Raw genomic sequence first — 26818 nt, forward strand, 5'->3', positions numbered from 1 at the left:
AAGAGCCTGCGGGGACCTGGGCCCTGCCCGGTGGGGCAGCTTTCTGTAGCAGGTGGGGCAGCTTTCTGTAGCAGGTGGGGCTGCTTTCTGTAGTAGGTGGGCTTTACTGCTTTATTTATGAAGAGAGGCACAGCATCAGGCACCAGAGGCTCCCCGGAGGGCTGGGCCAGCAGTTTCTGATGTATTTGGAAGGACACTGGCCAGCATTTCAATTACGGGTCTAATCCAGACCAAGCCCTTGGCAAGGCCAGCTCCCAGGCTTACTGTACACCTGTGTGTGACTGTGAATGTCGAGGACTCTTTTCAGTAATAGCCACCATTGTTAAGAGCTTGGGGTCATGCACTGTCCCTCGAGTAACTGACACCTGGTAACAGAGTCAGGTCTTAGACACAAAGAGGGACGTTTCATGTTTCTCTTAAGAACACAGCATGGTGCTTGTCATCAGACACCACTCATACATGTTGCATCTGATGCTCTCACAGCCTGGTGGGGTGGTTGCAGTTGTTCCTACAAACAGAGGAAGAAACTGAGGCCCAGAGAGGGGGTGCAATGGGTGTCTGTTTCAAGCCACTTTTTCCGACCCTTAGCAAAGAATGCCTTTGTCAACTGAGACCCTCCTTCTGCATGGTGGTTTCATGGACATCACAGAAGCTACTGCAGGACACAGGGCTGACCACAGCCCCAAGCTGACAGGAGAGGGATTGTGGAAATGAGGGCTGGAGAAGCTGGCAGGGCCAGGCCCAAGTCTCAGCTGCAGGGGCATGAGCAGGGAGGAAAGTGTGCACAAATGACCAGAACCTCCATTTTCTCATGAGTCAAACTGCTTTCCTACACCTTAAACATTGGGACGCTGCCCCGGACCCTCACTCTTTCCTCTTCTCTGGTATTGTGTCCCAGAAACAGCAGCACCCACCACCTAGTGGCTGCTGCCACACCTCAAGGCCATCATGTACAACCTTCAGGCCCACCCAGCCACATGCTATGGGCATCTCTTCCACGACAGACTCAGTCACCGATCTCAACATGGCCAATGAGATGCGTCACCGTCCTTCCCATCGCCGCTCCCCTCCAATGCCTCCTCATGTTGGTGAAGGCATCTTACCCATCTGGGTACCAAGCCAAGTGTGAACCCCCAGTCCCCTTGCCAAGGCCAACTGCGCCTCTTTTCTTGTTCTGTCTTATCTTGGACTGTCCTTAGTAACACTAAGCTGCCACATCACCTGGCCTCCACAGCTTCTCGGTGACCTCTGTAAAAGCAAATCTGATCACACTGACTTATTTAAACTTTATTTTGAAAAATGTTAAACCTGCACAAAAGCAGAAGGGCTAATATAATGAACATCTATTACAAATCTCTTAAGTCCAACAACTGTTAAAGTGTTTCCATATTGGTTTCATCTATTTGGGGTGCAGGGGTTAGTATTTTATATTGTAAGCATATAAATACTCTCTAAAAATACATTTTCACATAACTGCCTAAGCACGTCACACCCAGGAAAATCCACAGTACCCACTCACTGCTCTCTGCCCCTGTTCCACATTCAGATTTCCCCAGTGGTCCACACACAGCTCCAACAGCTGGCTCATTCTCCATGTAGACTTCACTTGTACACACAGGTCACTCCTGCACCCATGGGCGCAGGAGATCACATGTCCTGCAGACCTGTCCATCAGCTGCCTGATCTTCTGCTTCGTTCTAGATGTTTATGCATCTCCCTCTATGTCCAGTGCTTGGTAGGAGGGGCAGAGACAGGGTCACCTTTACATCCTCAGGGTCTAGTCCAGTCTGGCACAAAACTGGGTTCCACACATTTTACCTCTATCATCTTACTTAATGTGCACAACATTCTTTAAGGGACCAGTGTGCTGACACAGGGCGGGGTGAATGCACAAACAGGCTGCTAAGAGGTGAAGCCAGAGCAGAGCCCGCCCCCACAGCAGAGTCCTGGCCTTCTTTTCAAGCCTTTTGGGTGACTGACTACCTCCAAAAGTTGCGAAAGTCTCCAAAAGAAACAATACCTGCAAAAGTATTTGAAGGGTCAGGTGTTATGTAGACACCACGCAGACGAAAAAGGGAGGGAGCACATGGCAGGAAGAGAGGGATCTACGCCCATGCACCTCTCAGAGAGTCTAGTGAGCAGTGTGGAAGGCAGAGAAGCCATGGAGGGGGTCCCCTTTCCAGGCAAAGTGGTCTGTAGCCCTAGGTCCTTGGCTGAAGGTTTTCCCCAGGCTCTTGGTGGCTGGAGTTTTCCTGATATTGGTTCCAGGCTTCAAGAATGCAAAGGAGCCTTGGTGGGGCCTCAGAGAGTCAGGTGAGGGGCAAAGCCACTCTGACCCCGGGGCCAAGCCCTCCGCTCACCTCCTCAGGGGTACTCACCAGTGCACCCGTGCTGCTGTGTCAGGCTTCAGGGATCTGTGCAGCCCAGAGAGGCTGCCTTGGCTCGAGGTTAGGACATCCTGGTTCCCCAGGGCTAGAGACTGGGTGCCTCTGGGTATATCTGTTGCTCCTTTCTCCTAAGGCACCCCACAGCCCCACCCCCTTGGCAACTGTAGGTGTGCCAAGGCTGACCTGGAAACTACCTTTTTGGTGTCTCCCTCCACCTGGCCTCAGCTTTCCTGTCTGTAAAAGGGACACTGAGATTGGTGACTTTCACTGGGATTCTAGATCTGGGAGCCCTTCAACTCTCTACGGAGTGCAGGTCTCAAGGTTCTTAACTGCTGTCTGTCCATTTTAGTCCTCATATGTGCTGCTGGAAGAGACTTCTCTGCTCTTCCCCATCTTCTCCTCTTAGAATTTTGGGCCTAGGAGTTTTAAACAGTCTGAAGGTCCAGACAACAGAGGGGGCAGATGTGACCCAAAGACAGCCCAGGGGCCCTCAATGGGGTTCTCTGGGACCAGCCCCATTGATAGGGAAAATGGCCAGCTGGCAGAGTTTGGAGGCAGACAGTGAGAGTGAGAAGGGTACCAAGGAATCAAAGATGGCAGCAGAGCTCCAATCCAGTGGTCAAGGGTAAGGAGGGGAGGCCAGGACCAGTGTCGGAGCACAAAGAATAATGCGACAGTGAAACTCATCTCTGGGGCCAGGCCAGGGAGCAGTGGCTGTGCAAAGCAGGAATGCAAAGGAGCCCACACGTCAAACTGCACTGAGATAATGGGACAGAACTTCTAAGAATAAATGCCTCAGGTAGAACATGTCAGATGATAAAAAATAGATCATAATTACTAATGAGAGGCTGAACTGCACTGCCCATAGTTAGTCATCTAAGGCTCTATAACAGGCAGTAGAAATAAACACAGAATTAATTTTTTCCTTTCGCTGAAGTGAAGGAATGCCTTGTGACAAAAGGCACTGCATGGTTTGCATTTTGGAGCTGGTACTGCACTCGGGTTGTGATTTCCACCTTGGAGAGCAGGGTGGCTGGATGCCAGGGTAGGAAGGATCTGAGAGCCAAAGAGAAAATGTGCACCAAGACCGTCCCTGTGCTCAGGGTGGGAGGTGATGAGCAAGCACGTGACCGTGGCCTACAAGAGCCAGGTGCTGCAGAACAGACGCTCTCTGTGCCCAGGGGAAATTCCTCCCGCTTCAAGGAGGACACAGATGCCCAACAGCCACATAATGTTTGCCAAAAATACATGTTTCGGGAGGATCTGAGACACGGCTTATGTCATAAGAAACCGTCCATTTGTTCTCCTGAGGAGCATTTCTGGTACTTCCAGCTACTCAACCTCTCTACTGTTCTCAGCCTCTGACTGCAGCACTGGCAGGCTCCCTCTTTTGGGTGTTACTGCACGGCTGCCTGCCCTGAACACAGACTGGTGGCAAGATGCAGACGCAGACAGTGTGGACTCCCCACTCCCCAGTGGGGTTCTTTCATTGGGAGACCACGGTCAGGGGTCCCACCCTGCTCTGGGACCAGGCTCACGATGTCTGGGGGCTCTTCCTTGGGAAGGGCTGAGGCTGTTCACCATCCAGGGATAAGGGTGGAACCCGGGAGAGATGACAGAGGTGTGGCTAACAGGAAGCCCACCACAGAGAAGTCATCTGGACGCAAAGCAGCAGGTCTTAGACGTGTGCTTCTCCGTCCCAGAAGAAAATGATATCTAATGATATTTGTAGGTGAGAGGAACAGGCAGTCCTAGGCCAGGGGTAACAAGCTCCATCTGCCCCCTTCCCTGGCACACCCTAGAGCTAAGAATGTTCTTTTCTTTGGCTAGGGACACTGGCATAGAGGCTCTATTCTAAAGGCAGAAGTGGCCAGTTCTGAACCCCAGGAAGGGGCTCCGGGGCACAGAAAGGACAGCTTCTGGGGCCTGCAAAGCCCGATCCCTTGGCCTCTACCACATCAGCCTGTCTACCTGAAGCTCAGGCATCTAGTTTAGAGTGTGAGCTCCTCTGAGGAGGAGGGTGGGAGGGAGTAGAGGTGGTCTGGCTGGGGAGATGTACAGTTATTTATAAAGTACTGTTTTGGGTTCTGGTACAAGACTCAGTCTCTTGTGAGTGTGGTTAGTGTGAGTCAGTTTCTTGGGAGGGTGATCCTCACTGACTGAACTGAGAAGACAGAAGGGTCAGGATGTGGAGTCCTGTGAGCCAACAGATACCCGCATCTAGGCCCATCTGCTCCCAGGTCTTACTCAGCTGCAATGTGCCCTTCTGAGTGGAGGGCGAGCAGCCAGGAGACCACAGCCCACCAGGGAAGAGCACTATGGGCTCCACAGAGGTCTCGAAGGACAGTGACCTCTGTGCTCCCAATGGCGTGCTGGGTCTGCCAAGGAAGCGTGTGCCTGGGACAGCAGGACACAGTGCAGACCTGGGAGAGCAGCCCCATCCCCAGCCAGGCTCCCGAGAGCACTGTCCCTCCAGCCTTCTCCCAGGCTCAGCCCGGAAATAGTGCTGACCTCAGCACAGTGACATCTGTGGAGCTGCTCTGCCCTGGCCCCTGTGGTCTCCTGTGAAGATGCCTGCATGGGTGGTCTGCCATTGCCTCAGACATGGCCGGAAAGGACGACTGTGCCAAGGCCGAGCCAACCAGCACCCAAAGCCCTGCACAGGAAATGGTGTCCTGTCTGTTTAAAAATAGCGCGCTGCAAAGACATGGAGCAAACCTCTTCAAGAGGAGCCCAGAAGGCCCAGGTGGCCCCCCAGATTAACCTGTCTGCGGCCTGACGGAAACTGCAGCAAGTACAGTAATACTTCAAAACAAACAAAGCTGGGCATGGTGGCACAGGCCTGTAAGCCCAGAGCTCTGGAGGCTGAGGCAGGAAGATGGAAAGTTCGAGCCAGCCTGGGCAACTCAGTGACTTAGCAAAAACTTGTCTCAAAATAAAAAACAGAAAGGGCTAGGGATGTAGCTTTTGGCCAAATATGTGCCAAGACAGACTCTTATTTCAGCTCCTCTTAGGAATGAAACTTGGTCATGGTTACCTGGCACAGAATCAGAAAGGAGCTGCCTTACTCGCTGTCAAACAGCACAAAGCAGCTGCCACTGTGCGACCCAAGTCACAGAGGACAACACTGATGTTCATAGCTAACGTCTGTGAACTCATTTAACCCACACAGTAACACAACTGTCAACGATTGTTGAGAAGGCCTCAAGCTCTCGAAGGAGCTGAGATGAGAGTGCGTTATGGAACGAGGGGGACGATGCAGTAAAGAGAGAGACCTCAACACGCAGGAGAACGCTTGAGTTTTTCCTCTGCCCTGTGGTCCGAGCCCCAGGAATACCAAGACAGGACAGCAGAGGCACAAAGGCCTGAGTACACTGGACCCTGGACTTACGAACTCAATTCGAGGCCTGGTTATAACTCAAATTGGTCAGTTGAAGGCCCAGGCTCCTCTACACAGTGTTCAAAGTCTTTCCTGTACCCAGGTCAATCTCAGTGTCCTCAAGAGACATTGGCCCAGGATTTCTCAGTTAACCACACACAGGAGAGGATGCTGTAATGTTCCTTCAGAACGCTTTAAGCGTTAAATCTGCATCTGACACCGTCTGGAAGCATAAGCAGCCAGCATTCAGGGTCATAACTGAAGACTTTGGTTGTAAGTTAAAACTGAAATTCTGATGGTGACTCAAGTTGTTTGTATGCCAAGCCAGTTGTAACTCGAGAGTCCGCTGTACTATTCAGAGTGCTATTTAGCAAGCACACCTAGCATCAAAATAGCTCACAACCATTTTTTCAGAGAACAAAGTTGTCCTCCTCCATTTTCAAAGCATTTTTTAATTCTGAAAGAAAATAAAATACATTTAATAGATGAAAGCATCCTTGTGCTATAACAAAGTTTTGTTTCCTGCCAATCATTCTTCCTATATATGGAAAAAAAGATGATACTTAGGATGAAAGAGACTGGTTTTTAAAGATCAGCTTTGGAAGGGGGAGGCTCTTTGCGTTCTGTTTCACCAGGCTGCTTGTGCCTGGGTCTTACCCAGAGTAAAGGAGGCACCAAGCGCCTGACTCTCCCAGAGGACAGTGGAGGTGCTGACAGGGAGCCCCATGCTGCTGTGTTTGCTGATGGCTGAATCAGGCAGACACAGACACAGGCTGCTGGTGCCTGGAATTACAGCATCTATGCTCAGCTCTCCTTTAGCCGGGCGCATATTGGAAACTAGGGTGGTAAGTAGTAACACAAAAAACCCAGCAATCTCCCAAATCTCAAAGAACAGATGGACACTCTCAGAGATGGGAGAGATAGTAAAGCACCAAAGTTTCATAATTTAGCTGTGCAAGCTGCCTTAGCAAGCCTAGGCCACCTCTTCCCTTCCCTCTGGCCTCTCTGCAGCCATCCAGCCATCACATACAACAGGATGAAATGTTTACACAGCACCCAGGCACACTGGCTTGAAAGGGGTTTAAGGAAGGCCTGGCTTTGGGCCCTCTTTAATGTCATGACAGCCTTCCTCTCACAGCAGTGCCACCGGTCAGCTTTGCTTTGACGGATCAATTGTCACAGCTGCTAAACTACAGAAAATACAGGTGTGCTCTGGAAGACGTGCCCCGGTGCACCCTGGGTGGTGATGCTGTCTGCGTGAGGCACCTTTGGGTATTTTCTCACAAAATGCATTTCTGACAGCTTGGCTGATGCCTGCCAATTTTCTGCTACTAATGTGGTCCCTGGAACAGGACTGGATCCCACTTTGGGAGCACCTGTGCTCCATGACACTCCAGATTCCCGATGTTTTGGAGGATGAGCACTCAGAGAAACCTCACACAGGCCTGTGTGCGAATGAGGCCTTTAGCCTGAAGCCACTTGGCTTCTAAGAGGTGATCTTATCTTCTCACCCACCCCAAGAAGACAAGCGAGCCCTTTCAGGACCACTGTGCCCCAGATCTCAGACAGAAGCCTGAAATGTGTTTTTCCACCAAGCAGCCTAATCCCTTCCATGCCTCACTCCAGCAGCCTAAGGGCCTCAGGGAACAGCGGGTCCTCCAGCCACCCCTGTGCAGGCGGCCCCTCCTCATTCTCTCCTGCCATCACCTTCCTCTAGTCTGGGCAGAGCTCCACTGCTGATCTGTTAGCACTGCTTCCCCTGGGGGTGGCCCACAGCCTCGCACCTCCATAATCTCCATGCTGATGGCTTTCTGTCCCTTTCCAGGCCCCAGCCTTGTCTGAGTAACCTTGATGCTCAAAGGGACAGTCCCGTTGCGCTTTCCCTCTAGCCTTTCTCGTCTCTGTGGCAGCAGACTCAGCTAAGGGGATGGCCTATCCCGCAGGTGGACACATTGGCTTTCCTTCCTGCGGTGGGAGGGCAGGGCAGCTGTGTCACTAGTACCCCTGCTGTCCCCTTCCTCTGGTTACCTGTGCATGGCCCCCCCTGGTTCCTGGAACTCTCTGATGCTGCTGTGGGTACCTCTGGTCCTCCCAGTGCTGTCTACTCCGCTGGGCCCTGGCTGACCCTGCCATCCGCTCCCACCCACACCTTTTCTCCATCTGTCAACGAACTCTATGCAGGCAGGCTGACCTCCTGCTAATATCCGATGCACACATTTCTTGCTCAGGACACCTTCCCTTCCAACCTTATTGACTCCTCTCCCCGTCCATCTCTCTCCTGAAGGCCCTTGTTCCTTTCATACCTTCCAGTCTCAAACAAGGGCAACCCAATGTCCCTGTTGCAGAGTCCGTCTACATCCCACTATGCTGTCCTTGGCTGCCCTGTGTCTCTGTGCCTGTCCCTGGCCTGGAAAGTCTGGCTCAGCAGGCCGGGCACCTTGGGCTGCCTTTCCCTCCTGTCCCTCTCCCAACACAGAGCACAGGATGGTTTGAAAAAGCTCCTCTATGTTTCATTAATTCATTTTGGTTACTTCAAGCTAAAGCCTTTTTCACATAGCAGACAAATGTAAATTTATGCATTTATGTAAGACTAATAGGAAAAATGCCTTCAGATTTTTCCGGGAAAAGTCCGATCACTCCACCAATTCTTCCGCTCATCAACATTACTGGCGCCTTCAGCTCATCGCTCCCCAAACACCTGTCGCACAGTGTCTCTGTGTTGGTCCTAACTCCTTACCGATGCCGAGCATGTTTAGTCTCTCTCCCTTCTTACTATATGTGACTTTAAACACATAAATGAAGGCTAATACTACTTGAAAATTGTCCTTTGCCCTAGGTTTTTGTTTACGTTTCTCTTTTCAAGTCTGGCCTTTGGCTTACTTTCACAAACACTATCTGTCTCTCAACTGTCATTGCTGTTTCTTTTTTGGTGGCTAGGGAGTGGACCCAGGGCTTCCTGCATGCCCAGCATAAACTCTACCACTGAGCCACACCCGAGTTCTACATCAGTGCTTTTCAACAATGCTAACACGTCCACATCTGTGCACAGATTGAAACTCCCTGACAGCTTGATGACCGGGTGTGTGCTGCCACTTACACACACCCCTAGGACCGAATGAGGAACTGCTCTCCACAGTGTGAGCTCAAGCTGCTATCTGTCCTCTGTGGCCACTGTCGGCCACTGGCTCTGCACCCATGACAGATAGGGTGGCTTCCTGCTGTCCTGATGGCTCCCTTTCACTTCCTTCCATGCTTTGCCCTTCTGAGCATGAGCGCCTCCACGGACACACTTCCCACTCTTGGGGGTTTTCCCAGCATCACAATCTCCCTCTCCTTTGGTTCCTTCCTTGGTTGGTTCTATGGTGGTCTCTGAATCTCTCTTCTTTGAATCCCTGCTACTCTGGACCTTCTGGCCCTGGCCTGGCATGGCACAGGCTGCCCTGGGCTTCACACACTCTTCCCCTGGGTACCAGGCAACCATCGACGCTCATCTTTGTTTCTGCACCCTCTATCCGCTTCCTGGACTCAACCCGGTGAAGACATGGCTTCTGGCCTCCCTGTCTCGCTTCACCAGGAACTCACACACCAGTCTGGTTTCTGTGAAGGCCTCTGTGACTAAACAAGAGACCTTAGTTCTTGTACTGACTTTGTCTCTGTGAGGCACTAGTGCTAACATTATTGTCATTTATGTAGCTGTGGAAACTGAGGCACAGAGCGGGGGAATGATGTGCCCAAGACCTTAAAGCCAAGGAGGAACAGTGCTGGACTCTAGTCTGGAGCCTGGAGGATCATCTTTCTCCTCTCCTCCATCCAAGGCCACAGAAACACTGCTTCCCTGCATGGGGGAGGCACTGCCTCAGGGCTGAAGTGTCTGGGGATTTGGGGGCCACCCCCTCCCCACTTCCCCAGCTGAGGGCCAGGTTCCGGGAATGGACAGGGCAGAACGCAAGCCCAGGTGCATCTTCCTTAGGTCCCCAAGAAGAGGTGTTCCAAGCCCTTATCCCGGCCACTGGGTGAAACAATATGAACTCAAAATCTATAGGCTTGCTGCTCTCTACCTGCCTCCAGTCTGTATGGTTTTCCAAATATGTTAGTTTGTTATTATTACTCTTTTTCACTGGCAAGACTTCCAAAGCAGTGCTGTGTCTGGGTCTGAGAGGCCCACTTGCTGCCAGTGGAGGTGGCAGGCAAGGCCTGGTCATCAGCCTGGCCCCTGACTCGCCAGCTGCCCTGTGCTTGGCCCAGCGCTTGCTCCTGTCAGAAAGGAAAGCACCTGGCCTTTGTGAGGAGCTCAGGTGTCTTGCAAAGCTCCAAGGGGAAACAGAAAACTCTCCTGGTGCGATTTTCCTATTTGATCTTTTGTCTCATGTGTTCCCCTTGGGGATGAACAAGAAATAGTTCTCTGAATAATTCATTGGTCCTGAGGTGGAAACATGTTACCTCTTTTTAATAACAATACTGGGTACACAGCATTGATTATAACTGTTCCACAATACTCTAGCAAAAGCTCAGAGACCTGAAAAGCTCCTAACAAATTCCTCTTATAATAATGAAACAAAAATTAAAACCCATGTAATATTTTAAGTCAAAGAGACTGTTTAGATAATATGAAAAATTATTTATAAAGCTGCATTGAGTTACAGTACTGTATGTTTATAAAAGGAAGTTGAAAGAATTAAATAGCTGTCATTATTTGTGGTTTGATTTATTTTTAAAACTGAAAATAACCGTCTTTAGTTTTCTATTTAATGGGCACCTGGCAGGTTCCAGGAACTCTGTGAGGCTTGTTACACGAGCCATTCACTCACTTCTCACACAGCCCACCTGGGCAAGGAACACCCCAATTCACAGAAATACTAAGGGTCCCTGAGGCTAAGAGAAAAGCCCAAGTTCAGATCAACATTTGACTCTTCCAACAGCATCTAATTCTCAGAGAGTCAGCATTTTCTGTTGCAAATGTGTAGATATGGCTCGGAACCTTCTATGTTTTGGTTATGACAAATGGTGGACAGTGAAGGCGCTGGGACCCTTGGGAGAACCGATTAATTACAAAACTACATCCACTCCATGGCGGATGTCTTCCTATTGAAAGAAGGACCCTGACATGCAGAGCACTTATGGGCCTTCCCCAAGGTTAAGGACTGAGCAAGTGACACCAACAGGACAGTGTTTGCTCTCCTATATCACTGTCTGATTGTGGTGCTGAGTACCCAAAGTCTGCCAAGGGGAAGGGCACCTCAGCTTTGATATGGGCTCAGAATTGGAGCCTGGGGTATAGGCCCAGGGAAGGCAGGCTGGCTCTTCACGGCTTATGCCTGTTCGCTTTGAGTTTTAGTTAAGACTCCCACAGGAATATGACAGCAGACTCTCGAGCAGCATGCCCAGCAAGAAGAAAGGAAAGGGTTTGTGGCCTCTATGAGGATCCAACTCGCAACCATGGCGTTATTAGTACCACGCTCTAACCAACTGAGCTAACTGGCCACCACATGGTACATTCTTAACAGAACCCCGAGTGACCCATCTGCTCCCTGCCACACTGATGCTCAGACAGCTGGTACCAACTCCAGGACCTCTCAAAGAAGGTCCAGGGAAAGGGAGCATAAGAGCAATGTGCGTCCCTTCTGGCCAGGCACTCAGAAGAGGGATGTGTGCTTCTAAAGAGCCGCCACTCCCACACAGGGTGGGGAAACGAGGGTGATCACCTGTGTCCCTGGCTGAAGATGCCACCTCTGGCATCTCAGGCTTCCTGCGCATGTGTGCGCGCACACACACACACACACGCGCGTGCACACACCCTGTGCTGTGATCTTTGCACTGAGGCCTTGGGGGTGTGAAAAATCTCTCAAAGTGGCTGCTGCAAGCAGTGCAGAGACCAAATGGACAATGACAGTGCCCAGGCTGGGCCAAGATGGCCGTCAATGCCGGCCAGGAGACCAGTGACCCAAACTGCTCCAGGGCACCTACAGGACCCTGGGCAGGCTGGCTATGGTGCTGTGCTCACCTCCCAGGGTGCCATGTGCATGAACTACCATGGGAGTGGCCTGCTGGCTTCCTGCAGTGTGGCAGCCTGGCAATCTAACTGCGTCTGGCCTCTGCTGCCTCCCTGGGGAGCTCTGATCCAGTAGTGGGGGTCCCGGCCCAGTGCAGACTCACCAGGCGCTGCATGCTCTTCACATGGGTGGGGCTGATGGACAGGGCCTCCTCATACCACCGCCGGGCTTCGTCCATGTTTCCTCGGAGCTCAGCCACCTGGCCCCGCATGTACAGGACATTGTGGGACATTGGGAAGAGGTTGGCAGCTTCTTGAGTGCAGGCTGTGGCTTCAGCAGGCTTCCCAATGCCAATGTAGACCTCAGCTGTGGGAGGAGAGCAGAAAGCAGATGCCGTCTCAATCCACTGCCCATCAGAGGCCCTGGGAGAGGCTGTCCCTCTGCTTGGGGACCTTTGCATTCACCCATGGGAGTCTGGTAGGGTCCAGAGCCAGCTGGTCCCCCTATCATTGTGGGCACAGCTGTGGGCCAACTATCCCTTGAGCCCACTCCTGCCCTGGGGTTCCAGTCACTCATGCTGTGACCTCGAAGGGCAGACATATGTCACCATCAAACGGAGGGGACAGGCCAAGCCCCCACCTTGAGGACACTGCCTAGGGCACTTCGGCATCTGGACAGAGGCTGGCCTGACCCCAGCCTCGGCTCTGTCCACACAGAGAGAGGGAAGAACACTCCTGGGACAAGCCAGCCAGTGGCATGCAGCCTTCACAGGCAGTGACTCTACCCTTTGGTCTGTCCTTCTGATGCCAAAAGCATGATGAGGCAGGCTGAGGGTTATGTGGGGAAAAGCATGAAATCAAATGGCTGATCCATAGTACCTGTCCCCTGCCTGGGAAAGTGACCACACCCTAGAGATTCAAAACTGTTAACATCAACAAAGCCTCTGAAAAACAAGGCTGTCCCTTTCACAAAAGCAAGGACGTGATCTTTCTGCCAGTCCTAGGACTCAACTCCCTTGCTTCTGGGCAGAGAATCTCAGATTGCCCTGTAGCTCCCTCTGCCCCCAAGAGCCACCATACATGTCCAAGTGCCACGTCTGCCTCCCAGTGTCCAGGTGAGGACACTTGCCCCTCAGGTGCTTCTCCCAGGACCGAGTCTGAGCACAGCAGCACCACCTCTCCAGGCCTCCAAGACATGAGCCCTCTCTCTGTTCTCCCCAGGACCACCATGGCCATGCCTGTCAGCTCCCCTGCTGCCCTCTGCCCCAGTGATTGCCTTGACCCAGCCTCACCCTGGCAGTAAAAGATGTTCAGGTTAGGGACACCCATGTGTAAATTAGTGCACTGTGATGTAGCATACACAAGAGCACACAGACATGGCAAAGCTCTAAGAACACAATGAGAAGAGAAACAAGAGAAGTTTTATTATCTCCCTCCCTTCACTCCTCTCTGAGCTGTCTCCTGGAGCCCACACCAGACACTTCCTCATCCTCAGCAAAGCCTCCACGTCACATCTCTGTCCTCGTGACAGCCTGTCCTTCACAGCAGCTGCCATCCACCTCTGGGGCAAAGCTCAGGGTAGTGTCACAGCTTAGGTCATTGTGTTCCCAAAGCCCGGTGCACTCATAGGCAGGGTGTGGAGAAGGTGACTGCATCATGGGAGCCATACAGCCGCCTGGCTGTTTGCAGGTGGGGCCTGATCGGAAGAGGCAGTCACTGGGTGTGACCTGGAGGGGTGCCCTCCCTCCCCAGCTATTCCCTTCTCTGACCACCATGAGGATAGCACCCAGCCCTTTCACCATGCAGCTTCTGCCCTGGAGCCAGCTGATCACGGACTGTAGACGACAGCTGAATTAAACCTCTCCTCCTTTAAGTTCTTCTAGATGTCCTAGTGATAGGAGAGCTACTAAATCACACAGACAGGTGACAGACTGGCCTGGGGACTTGTACAGGGCAGTCCTGGAAACCCTGTGCAGTTCCATTACAGCCTCCTGAGCTCTAAGGTAGCAATGCTCTGGCCATGGCTTTCTCAGGAGATTCAGCTCAAAAGGTACCACATGGGGCCGGGGATTTGGCTCAGTGGTTCCGCTGCCTGCCTTGCAATCTCTGGTACCCACCCTCCAAAGTACCACACATTGGGGCCGTGGGCACAAGGGAGACATTCTGGCTTTCAGTTTGAGAAGGCATAACCCTCCCTCTCCTCTCACAAAGACTGTTGGAGGTCTGAGAAATAAAATTCTCTTGAAGCACTCGCTGGGCAATGTGTGTCCTCCGTAGCTTGGCATCTGAGTGTGGCGGCACCTTGGGAGCTGTACAAAACAACCCTGTTAGTGTACACTGGCTCCCAACTTGCTTCTGGTGTGGGCCTGTGCCATTCTCAGGGCTCCAGGCCTACAGCTACCTGTAGGTGGCTAAGCCACAGCCAGCCTCTCCCACTGAGATCACTGGGGAAGCGGGCCAGCTTGGGGACATGGAATGAAGACTTCCAGAATTTCTGTAACAAGAATGGAGGTGGCAGAAGCCTTAAGTGCCCATGGGACAGTGTGATGTGAGCCCTGTTCCATGAAGGGCCCTTGTGAGCCCAAAGGTGACTGCCTTAGCTACTTTTCTCTCCTTGCTCAAAAGACCTGACACTCAAAGTTGAAGGAGGAGAGGTTTTTTTTAGCTCACAGTTCGTAGAGGTTTTAGTTCATAGCTAGCTGGCTCCAAGGCAGAGTGGCATCACAGAGGAGTAATAGTTCATGGTGGGCAGAAGGTAGCAAAGTAAGCAAGGGACAATCACAGCTCTTTCTGTCCCTTATATCTTATCCAGGATACTTAGGGAGGGTAGTACTCACACCCTTAATCCTAGTGCCTTCATCCCAGCATTGCACCATGAATCAACCCCAGCATCACACACTCTAGACCCATCCACCTCTGAAAAAGCCCCACATATGACTGCATGAAGAAGTGGGGGGACATCTGGACATAAGCCTTAACAATGATGCCAAACACCCCACTTACCACCATGATTTCATTAGCCTGGGGCCTGCTGCTACCAATTCCCACTGGGAGGACAGAGAAGACAGAGGAGCCAAATCAGAAGGCAAAGGAGTGAGAAGAATTCTTTCCAGTGCCATGGAAGTAGCTGGAGGGGACCCAAAGCTCCGGTAAGGCTTGTACTCCTGAGGCGGAGCAAGCAGACAGGGCCTGGGCTGGAAATGTTCCAAATACCATTTTAGGCTCAAATAGAAGGATATAACACAGCATCCTGCAATGGTCTTCAAACTATTTTTGCCAAATGGAGCCTCTTTTCCAAAGAACTTTTAGGCCATTATGTAAACAGATTTTAAAGAGCAGGCTCTCTGTCCTCCCTCTCGGTTTGTCCCCATCTCCATCTCTGAGGTACCAGGACTCTAGGTTTCCTGTTTGTAAGTCACAGTGTCCTGACGGCTATGAGGACTTGGTGTTTGCCCTGAGCCTTGTGAGGCCCTGGGCAAGACAGTCAGCTCAGAGGGCCTGTTCAGCTGTCCAATGGAGCCTGACCATGGCCCCACCTCCCCTGGGGCAGCAGTAAGAAGCTAAGGAGATGGGGAAAGTTGCAGTCCAGAGGCTGGGGGAGAAGGTGAGGGCCTCCCTTCTCCTGGAGTCTGCAGAGGGGACAGCAAAGTGTGAAGAGGTCAGTGACTCTGAGTCAGGGTATGTGGGGACCGGGGCCCAGCCTTTACCATGGCGCCTCTAGGACAGTAACTAAGAACAGCCATTTCTTCTTTTAGAGGAAATGATAACTAAACAGGCACAATGTCTTAGGCTCCAGAGAGGAAGTTTGGCAGGGTGGGATATCTAGCATCAATCAAGGAATTTGGGAAAGAACTGAGGAAGGATGCAGAAAGGATTACTGACGCTTGCCAGTGTCCCTGAGATCAGCCCTGCACACAGCCTTCTTAGCTGGGGCATACAGCTGGTACCCAGAATACAAGGCCACATAGAAGTCACTGTGAATTTGTGCTGGACAGCGGCTCAGACAAGAGCCAAGGTGTCCCAGAAGAGGGTGCCATATACACCCAACCCTAAGCCCCTGTGCGGGTCAGCAGCCCTTCCTCTGTTCTCTTGTAGCACCTGCTGCAAGCTCTGTCATCACCTCGGTCATATCAGCATTGCCAGGGACCCTGATCCCCGCTGCTTGTTTCTCCATGGGGCCCATTGCCCAGCCACACACAGCCCCTTCCTTAGCCTCCTTCTGTTCTCTGATTGTTGATTTGGGGGGAACGGGAGCCTGCTCCCGTGGCCTCTCCAAGTTCTCTGTCCAGAGTCCTACCCCAGGTGCCTCAGTCCCTGCAGCAGGGAGGCCAGCAGTTGGGGCTGTGCTGTGAGGCAGCCCTAGGAATGGACCTGGGATGTGGACTCACATCTGCCTCCCTTGCTTTGCAGGCTGGGAACTGAGGGGGTAAAGCAAAGAGAACTTACACTTCCCTAAAGCCTCCGAAACAGTCAGTACTGCTTTCCTAGCCACAATCCCTTTTGCATCCCGTAGCATTTAGGTAGGTGCTAAAGAAGTTTGCAGATATGAGAACATTGCATGAGGGTCCGAGTAGGGCAACAATTTCTGTGGCTCAGGTCAACGAAGAAAGCTGAAGGCTAGAGAAGCCATGGCAACTGACATTTCCCTGTCCCTTCCAGCAGGGCGAAATTCAATTAAAATAAAAAAATGAAGGGCTTTGTGAGCTCAAGAGCTCAGGGGAACTTGGGGCCAATCAGCCACCAGGAAGAGAAGATTTCAGGGCAGGCTGAGCCCCAGCACAGGGCGGCCCTGCAAGGTCACTCTGAAGAGGACACGGGGATAGATATTCTGCCCTTTATCTGGCGGCTGACGGCCTCTGGGCAAAGGTAAGGATTGCTCAGGTCAGGGGCACTTCCTACCTTGTTCTGAGAGTGCCACTAAGCTCTGAGTGTCTGTGCTATTACTGTGAAAAATGCTGGAATAAAATCTCCTCCTCTGCGTTCAGATCTATGGTTCCTGGAGCAGATGAATGTAATCCCAGTGTTTCTGCGTGGCATTCAGAGTCAAGGCCTTGGTACTCTGCTGCCCTCCCTGTGCTTCACGCATGCACGCTCTGCCAGGCCTGGTGGCCTCCTCTGCTGGGCTGCCTCCGCCCACCTGCCTCTCACAGCTTACCTGTACATGGTTCCCAGATGCTCCGGCACCCTTGGCAGCCCATTCCTCTGCACCCGCATGTGCCCAGGACAATGCCCTGTTCCCTAGGAGATGCCTTGCTCCCAGAGACCCTGGTGGCACCCACCCCCTGCTCCACCCCACATTCCTAATGGCCTCGGGCATAGACCACAGACAGAACTTCGGGAACTGGCTGCTGACCCAAGCTCCAGACATGGTTGAAAAAGGCTGCTCTTTTTAAAGACCAAGTGCTGTTTCCAACTGGGGGCCCAGTGCTGGATTCACCCCAAGTCCTGTGAAGGTCATTTCTCCATCTGTCCGTCCATCCATCCATCCAGGCCTAATTCCTGCAAGGTGCCTTCTCTGTGTCCAGGGCTATGCAGGCTGCACACTGTGTGAAGTGCTGGGCTGATGGGGGCTGGGCTCCATCCTAGACTGTGCTGCAGGTGTGGCCTTGGCACTGCCTTGCAAACCCACCTCTGGCTTACACAATGTGCTTCCTTGGGGCTTAGTCTACTGGAGGGGCACCTTTTTGGAAACTCACACAAAGGGGCAGTCAGGGCTGGAGGTGGCACCGGGAACCATGCCTAGTTTGGGTGCTGGCAGATGTTTTATGTCATCTGCTTGTGGCAGGAGAGGACATGTGGCATAGGGTACTGGGGCCAGCAGCAGCAGATAGGGAGGTAGGCCGGCTGACTCAGCCACCCCTCCAAACCATTTCCTCTACCTGGAACCTTGCTTTTGAGCTTTTTTTTTTTTTTTTGGTACTCAGGACCTTGCTCTTCTTGCAAAGCAGGCGGTGGAACCACTGAGATAAATCCCGGCCGATGGAACCTTGCTTTTGTAGAGAGAGGCTGTGGGGGATAGGGACGTGCCCCCAGGGCGACACAGGGTGTCTGCAGTACAGAATGTGACCAGAGCACACCTCCTATGTCCCCACGAACTTGCTCTTTCAAAAAAATCAGCATGAGGGGCAAGGAGGAAAGGGTCAGATGTTCCGATGGGTCTTCCCGTCACTCTTCCAAGCCACCAATGCCTACAGTAGCCTTGGTCTCAACTCTAGACCCAGGCTGTGTTTTCTCTGGGGAAAGTCAGGAAGTGAAAGGAAGCAGGGATTCTGTTCTCAGGCTGGGCCCTGCAGTCATAGGCTAAACACAACTCAGGCCCTGTTCTCACTCAGGGCTCAGCCCGGTATCGTGCCAGGTTTTGGCTGTAGGACTGCCATTTACCTTGGAGTCTGCCTCCAGCTGCCAGTGTGTCCAGAGCGAAGTCTTCCCTGGGGGGTTTGGGGGAACCCATCCCTTCCAGTTTGTGACCCAGTGGACTCACCCCTGTGGTCCACCTTGGCTCCTCATTCAGAGAAGCCAGGAACCAGCAGTTCAGACTTTGGGCTTTCTCCTAACACCAACACAACAAGTCCCTCTGTGGCCTTGAGGCTTGTCCACTCTGTGCCCCTTGCTGTGTTTGAAGCCACCTCCTATGCCTGGGCCCTAGCCCCTTCTACTCCCTTGCTTTCTGGGGCTTTGTACCTTCACACATGCCTTTTCTCTTCTGGATGCTGAGTGTGTTAGCTTTCTGTGGCTGTGATAAAGTACCTAATCCAAGCAACCTAGAGGGAAAGATTTACTTTGGCTAATGATTTCACAGTTTCAGTCCAGGGTCAAATAGTCCTATTGCCTTTGGGTCTGTGGCAGGGTTGAAAATCTTGGTGGGAGTTCATGGTGGAGGAGGCTGCTCATTTATGAAGGCCAGGAAGTGAAAGAGAAAGACAGGAAGAGAAGGCAGGCACACACTAGACCCCACCTACTCCAAGCCTTTAGCACATGGGTCTTTTGGGGACATTTAAGATCTAAACCACAACACTGAGGGTCTCATTCAGAAAATTTCCACGTCAACCATGCACTCTTCTCCCAGCTCCATGTTCCTGTTCCAGAGGATTCTCCTTGGAAGGATGGTGCATGTTCTCTGCCTTCACTTCCTCACTTGCCACCCGTTCTGCACCGGATGGTTTCCAGCTCTGCCAGTCTGTGAAAACCAGTCTTGTCAATGTCCCCAGCAACTCCCACCCAGCAGATCCAATGGTGCTTTGTCTCCACTGTGCTTAACTTCACAGCAGCATTTCCTGTGAGCCATTTCCTCCTTCCAAACAGTTCTGTTGAGAGCGATTAACGGCTTGCCACATGCTTTATCTTCTGCGGCTGTCCTAACTTCCTCCTCTTGCAGAGCAGGACACTAGACTCATCAGGATTAGAAAGAAATAAGTTGCCCACATCACTGGCAGCGTGTAGCGGAAGAAAGATTCGAACCACCTGAGTCTTAAGCTGAGTCCTCGATTGCATTGCACAGGCCCATGTCAATCCCTTCCTCCTGTGACACCTCGTATCCTGCTTCCTTCTTGCTGAGCACTCATGTGAGTCTTTGGCTTTTCCTCTCCTTCCCAAACATCCATTGTGGAGGGGCTCAGGTCTCAGTGTAGCCTTTTCCTTCCTCCGTCTTCATTCTCAGGCTTTTTACTACACTGGTTGATAAATCCCAACTCCCCACTTCATGTTTGCAGACCAAATCTGACAGCCACTTGCCACTTGCACTTTCTCAGGGATCTGACACTCTCAAGTCTGACCTGGGCTCTGGAATTGCTTCCTCTCAGACCCCAGCACATCAGTTTCTCCCGAAGATGCCTCACTGTAGGAAAGGGTGTCATCATGGACTCAAGCCCAGTGCTCAGCATTCTTCCTGGATTCCTCCTTTCCCTTCACCCATCATACCTTATCCACCAGCTCTACTTCAGAAATGGATCTCAGGGGTCTGGTTCCAGCTGGGACCACCCAGGCCCAGGCTGATTGCTCTGTGCCTGGACCGGCGCTGCTAAGTCCTCCTGCTCCTGCAGCTCCGCTGCCTTTGCTGCTTTCCATTCCATCCCAACATTGAGCTGGAGTGAGCTTTTCAAACCCCAATTGGATCCTTTCATGCTCCTGCTTGAAGCTCATCAGTCATTTCTCAATTCTTTTAGGACTAGGTTCTAAGATCTTAATAGGGCTGCTTGGCTACTGACCTGGGGTGTGTGTGATCTGAATGGGCCTTGCTGCCTCCCCTGAAGCCCTGCTACTGCTCTCTCTTTAGGCTTCCTGCCCAGGGCCTTTCACTTCTCAGAGCCCACTCTGCCTCCAGTCCTTCTCACCAGCTGTTCCGTATCTCCCTCCAGGGTCCCTGACCAATGGTAACCACACTTCCAGTCTCTTCTCAACTGTGCCCAAATCTCATCTGGCTGCCTTACTTAAGGGAGGCCTTGTGCTTCCAGGAGGTCACAGGAGCCTGCTCTGCTCCCTCTGGGCCCCTGGCACTGTGGAAGTTACATGTTTCTGTAACTGCTTTGCATCTGTAAACTCAAGGAAGGCTGGAACAGAGACTGTCTTCATGACCATCGAGCCTAGGAGCAGAGAGCCTGGACGTAAGGAGATGCTCAGACATTGTGTTGACCAAGTGAGTGCCTACTGGGGGTTAGAGTGAGGGTTCTGGGCCACACTGGTTGCCTCTGTGATTCAGGCTTCTCAATATCAGAGCCAAGCAACCTTAGGCAAGTGATTTGACAGTTGTGCCTCAGTTTCTTCACTGTGAATATGGGTTTTCATACTATGTCAGGTTCTGATGAGAACCACAAGTTAACACCTCCAAAGTCCTGAGAATAACACATGATACATATATACTGTTCTTGATATATTTTAGCCATCTGTAAGTTGCAGACAATTAGCCAAGATCCTCTAGGGAAGAAAGGGCTGGTGGGTGGAGTTGATCTGTCCAGACCAGCAGGGTATCTGGGCAGGCCTGGGCCCCAGGACTCTGCTTTCTGTCCCAGGCATGCCCTGTGCAGTGGCTTGCATGCCACCTGTCTGGGAGCTCTCATCTTGTTAGGGTGCACATGCTGCAGGATTACCCCTCGACCCTACTGATGCAAGCTCCTGGTGCCTGGGAAGAGCCAGGGAGGAGGAAGGACAGAGGGGACAGGCCAGGCCAGGGCCAAGGAATTCATAAGAGTATCACAGCTTTACATTCCCAGCAGAAATCAGAAGATCTGATCTTGCAAATCTAAGAATAGCTGCTGGTTTCGGCTGTGAGAAGTGCCAAAGTGAAAGCTATAATTATTAGTAAGTAACAAGCAGAAATTAACCACCTACTGCCGAGTCATTTTTAGCTGCCGTCCCAATGTGGGAATTGAAAGATGGGCACCCAGAAGCTGCATGGCTTGGAAAGGCCCTAGTTCAGCTCGTAATTATAATGACTGAGTTTCCGGAGGACAACAGTGAAGCTTGAATTGATGATGGATGGGTGTGTGTGTGTGTGTGTGTGTGTGTGTGTGTGTGTGTATGGTTCCGGGACAACAGTGAAGCTTGAATTGATGATGGGTGTGTGTGTGTGTGTGTGTGTGTGTGTGTGTGTGTGTGTGTGTGTGTGTGTATGGTTCAGTGTGTGTGTGTGTGTGTGTGTGTGTGTGTGTGTATGGTTCCGGGGGCTCCATGCTGAGTAGCAAGGCCTCTTGCTCTGCTAAAGTTCTCCTGGCTTCTGCCCCAGGAAGACTGTATGGTGACCACTGCTATCTAGCTGGGTTCCCTGCTGTGAGCTGTAGGGAAAAGATCCTCCCTCTGTCCTAATTTATGAGACACAGTACACACAAATGACACCACAAGATACTCAGAACTTTCAGAAAGAGTCTAAAAGCTGGGAAGTTGCTTTCTAAATATGATGGGAAGCCCAGATGCCATTAAAAGAAAGGAAGAATACAGACAGAAGGCAGATTTCTTTGATACATAATAAAGGCTTATTAGGTAAGAAGAAAAAGCTCAATATTTAAGAAGAAAAGTGGGCAAAAGCTATAAGCAGCCAATGTCTCCACTGGGGCTGACAAAGATCTTTCACATACGGGGCTGGCAAAGATCCAGGACTTTGAGACTCTGCGGTGTCAACAAGGAAGTGAGAAATAGACACTCACATGTTATTGACTGGCTTAGAAATTGGTATGGGTCCATGGAAGGTACTACGACAAAATTTATCAACATTAGAGAGTGCACATCCTTTGCTCCATTATTTCTAATTTTTGGAGTTTATCTTAGAGATACAGAACAAATATACATTAGGGTACTTATACATTATCCATAATGGCAAAGTACTTGAAATTAAACAGTAATCAACAGAGAACTGCTTGAATTATGGTATTTCCACACCATGGATTTATATGACACAGGTGTAAAAATTATGGATCAGCTTTGTCTGTGCTATGTGACAATCTTCTGACACTGTGTTAAGAGGACAGTGGGGACACAGCTCAAAGTGGGATGATCTCCAGAAGGGGCAGAGACTACCACCTGCCTGTGACAGATGACTGAGGCCCAGGGACAGGAGAAGCCCTTTCCTTTTAGCTCTTTCCTGCCTTTTCAACTGTGTACACCATGAACGTCATTCATTTGAAAACAATTTCAATAAAATTGTGACACAGGTCCAAACAACCAAGGAACAAACATGCACAGCCTGGGCAGGTTCAGCCTCCAAGTGTCCTGAGGCTCTGAGATAAGGGGTGTCCGGAACAGCAGATCAAGCACACTCCACACAGGAAGAGGGACTCTGTGGCCAAGCATCTCTGGTTTCCTGGGTCCATGTTTGCGCCTGGACCTGGCCTCTTCCCTCCCAGAGCAGCTGGAGCCTCAGCTGTCCTCTTCAAACGCACAAGTGTCTCTGATGCAGTGGGCTAGAACCTGAGGTCATCTCAGAGTGACCTTCCCTGCAAGACTAAAATCCAGGCCACCTTCATCAGGCTACCATCACAACCTCCTGCTATACTTAGTTTGCCAGAAAAAAGTCCAAGAGAACAGCCCTGCAAACGCCAAACACCGTGGGCTTGGGTATCAGGCCTCGATCCAATTTCTCTAAAGCCTGCAAAATGTGTGGCACCTGGCAATACTGCTGGAGCTGATGATGGACACAGGAAGTAGATGTTACCTGGTTTCCATGAACTGGCACAAAATGAAGTCACCTTTGTTTTACCTCTCAGATCAGTAGACCTCAAACCACATGTGGCACCTCCTGACAATTCAGTGGGATCTGTGTTTTCTTCTAAATGCACCTCTTTCAGACTAGGTGGATATATGACTCTAAATCTTGACTTGTGTGTGGCTTGGAAAGAGTCAATATAGCACAGATTCTATTGGCTCCATTCCCTCAGACTTCATGCAATGCTCACGACACCTGTGCAAACACATCTGCCCATCTTTGGCATGTGCTTTCCACAGTCCAGGTCCACCAAGCTATAGAAGGTTAAAGCCACACGTGTTGATTATTGATGAGACCTTCATTCTGTCCTATCAGCCACAGCAATGAGAAATGAAGCTTGTGTGATTACATAAAATTTTAAGGATAGCTCCAAACTGAACCTTAGTCACCAAGTTCTTAAAGTTCTAATAAGCAACTATAGAATTTCCTCCGCAAGTCACAGCAGGTAGGGCAAAGTCCCAAGAGAGCTGATGGGGACAACAACCCTCAGGCAAAGCTCTACGGACTTCAGGTCACTGAGTTTTCCAAGAAACAAGCAAGAGAAGCCCTGTTGGGGAGGTCAGAAGCAAGTCCATCCAGGAGGATCACTATCAGCCTGCTGGGCTTTAGCCTTTGTTCTTCAAAGACTCGATTTCAAGCTGAATCTGAAAGGCAACTCTGCTCCTATTCCAGCTCTGCATTCTCTTCCAGGCACCCACTCTCTTCCTTTGTGAGCTGCATAGTCACTGCTCACAGAGGTGACTGAGCAGGATATTGTTAGAATCTTGCGCTGGGCTTCTCTGTCACATAAATGGGGAGATGGCCTTCCTGAGGGGCCCTGGCCTTTGGAGGCAGCCTGCCTGTGACCTCTCTGGGCAAGAGCCCAGTACCACAGAGCAGCGCGTGTGCAGTGGGGAGAAGCAGTGCACATGCATGAATCAGCCCTCCGCTGCACTTCTGCTCTCAAGAACATAATTTGTTAATTTATGGTGTTTGCTACAGCTCAAAGATGCTAACAGAGAAAATGCTGACTGGGTGGGGTCCTGTGACTGCCAAGTCAGGTAAATTCAACCAGGCTTTCACGAGGCACAGGTCCCGAGTGGGGACACACAGGCTGACCACCACACGACTGACTCCGGCAAAAAGGAACAAACAGACAGATAGCCAGTGGGTAACACACACACCTTCTTCCGCCATGTTTGGGTTTTTGGCACAAACCCTGCCAGAGGTGAGTCTCAGAAGGCTCAGGCAGGGTCATGCAGATAGACTGATAAAATCTGAGGGACAGAAGTTACCTTTTATGTAGAAATAGAAATATGCAAGTAAATCAACAGCCATCATTTGCTTGGGAGCTCTGTACAGAGGGACTCTCATTACTCCAAAACACCTGTATGCTGGATTTAACTCTGGGATTCCCAGCTGTGCAGAAGCATTGTGAAGCCAGCAGACTGCCCTGTGCAATCTGGGCAGGGGTGATCATCCCTGCCTCTGTGCCAGTTACCAGGCCAAGGGCTTCTGCCATCCCCTCTTTCAGGGGCCATCAGAGAAGGTGGATCCACCGAACAGGTCTCCCCTTGGCCTTGATAACTACATCCATGTTACCAATACCTCTCATCCCTTCTCCTAGAGACTTGGCTGCTGAGATGTACCATGCACTGTGCTTATCAATACTAGGAGACAGGTGCTATTCTAATCCCATGGTGCAGATGAGCAAACTAAGCCTGGGTGGTTAAGACAGAACTCAAGGCTACCCAGATGCTGAGAGTACAGCAGGGCTTCCAGTCCATGTTGCCCACAAAGACTGTGTGATCATCTCCAGGGCAAAGGCGGCACTCCAGACAACAGACTCCCTAGGAATCCTGAGTGTAATCCAGGAAACCTCTCCCGGGCACTTGAACTGGGGCAAGTTCTAGGTCAGGTATGGACACAGGGGAAAGAGGGGCAGGTACTGAACAAATCATGACCCTTGCAAAGAAGTGGTAAAAATTTGATGCTTGATGGCAAAGGTTTTGGTTTCGCTTGATGAGGTGTTCTGAGCTACACAGGTGAGAGCCCCAGAAACTGCAGCCTTGGGCACAGCATGGCTCATGGAGAGGGGTGCATGGGGGGAAGGGTTCACAGGGTGCAGGAGGGCAGAGTGGTACCTGCATGTAGCCAGATCTGTGCCAGCGTCATCCAGGGGTGTAGTGGGCCCTGCTTGGGGGCACTGCTCTGCAGAGATGAGGCCACTTCTGACAGTGCTTGCTCCACTCTTGAGGCTGCCACTGATGTGGCATGGACAGAGCCTGTGGGAGGTTTCAAGAAGATGGGGTCAGGAGTGAAAGAACAGGCTACCAGCCACACACTGACGAATGACCCCTCCCGTACAAAGACACAAGGGTGCAACGCAACACACACACACACACACACACACACACACACACAAACACACACACAAACCTTCTCCAGGATGTTTCTGAGTTACTGTCCGTAAAGAAATGGGAACAGTCATTTTGGCCTGGAACCTCAGTTTCATCCTTTTGCTTTAGCTAACTTTTATTCAGCACACAGGAACACGTTATGTATGCTAAGCTCCCTCCAGGAGCTCAACACAGGGTAAGTATTGGGGGGCAGGAAGCGGGGACAGCTAGCTTCACAGCAGTTAATAAATGAAGTACTAGGTAGGGATGTTACAAAGTGCCATGTAGAGGCCTCGATGTATCGGGAGAGAAGGACCATACCTGCCTCCTGGGGTAGTGTGTAGAGTGGTCAGATGGCCATTCTCAAGACAAACCCAGCAACTTCCCATTTCATTAGTGCAGCCTGGCCTTCGACAAGTGGGCAACACCCTTGGCCTGGGACTCATATTCTGTGACAAGACTCACAAACTGTAAAAAAGTACTTTTGCCCTGTGTATATGGAGGTGTCTATTCTCAGGTTAATACTAGACTAGGGAAGGATGGCTTATAGTAAACTGTCTGTCTGGGGCTCAGAATAGCTTCCTGCCTATCTGTAAAACCTGCTATGCTAAAAGGAGAGGACCCCAAGGAAAAGGGCCGGTGAGCACATTCACCAGTCAAAGGCATAGTTGCAATGCGTGAGTCAAACTGCAAAGGTGGCTTCAGAGGTCCTGACGACCAGAGGGCCCCTGTTAAACAAGGGCTTGTTCCCTACTTCTGCCCAACATTCACTTTTGGAGGCATGGTTTCAGAACAGAGAGCAGGATTTTCAGTTATTTCAAATAATTTATATTTCTCTGCAATCATCTTTCTTAATTTATAATTAATCAGGAAGCTTAGTATGGAGTTAAATATTCCAACATTGTTTTTGGTAACTATAACTCATTATGAAGTTTAAAACTCATAATATGTAAAGAAAAATGCTGACCATGCTAATAAATCAAGATCATTATACTCTGGATAATCCAAAATTATGAGCATAAACAAAATTTTGGCTAGATTTTAGAATGTACCATAATTTGTTCACTTTAAGAGGATGTACAGTGGAAGTGGATTCCTGTATAATGTTCTGATTGCTCCAACATGACAGTATCATGGCCTCCTCTCACTACGCTCAAATTTTTGTGGGAGTTTGGTGGATGGAAACCAAAATTGTTCAGAGGAAAGGCACTGCACCTTCTGTGGCCAACCCACAGACAGTACTGTGAGGACACCCAAGTGGACAGTGGGCTTGGGAAAAGGCCTTGTGAGTTCTTTAGGAGGAGGCTGCTGTCTAAGAATGCAGAAACCGAGGCTGAAACAAAGGATTCTGCCTATGATGCTCAGGAACAGGTGCAGGCCGGCGACCAATCTGCCTTGGGTTAGATAACGTAGTCTAACTCCATTAAGAAAAAGAATCTAAGTATCAAAGTGATAAAGCTGCTATAAATATTTTTGGTCTTATTTTATTTCTTC

At 50.9% G+C, this 26818-nt stretch overlaps 1 protein-coding gene across 3 annotated transcripts in view; it reads right to left on the minus strand.

The window, feature by feature from the left end:
• Positions 1-26818, minus strand: part of Ttc7b (tetratricopeptide repeat domain 7B) — a 209242-nt gene that overhangs the window by 15672 nt on the left and 166752 nt on the right. For all 3 annotated transcript variants that reach the window (XM_010616298.3, XM_010616297.3, XM_010616299.3), the window contains 2 exons: positions 25070-25210; positions 11920-12122 (listed from right to left, as the gene is read on the minus strand). In XM_010616298.3, the coding sequence (XP_010614600.1) occupies positions 11920-12122; positions 25070-25210 (344 nt within the window). The remainder of the gene's footprint in view (positions 1-11919; positions 12123-25069; positions 25211-26818) is intronic.

Source organism: Fukomys damarensis, unplaced genomic scaffold, assembly GCF_012274545.1.
Source record: "Fukomys damarensis isolate Sample0158 unplaced genomic scaffold, DMR_v1.0_HiC HiC_scaffold_21, whole genome shotgun sequence".
Taxonomy (NCBI): domain Eukaryota; kingdom Metazoa; phylum Chordata; class Mammalia; order Rodentia; family Bathyergidae; genus Fukomys; species Fukomys damarensis.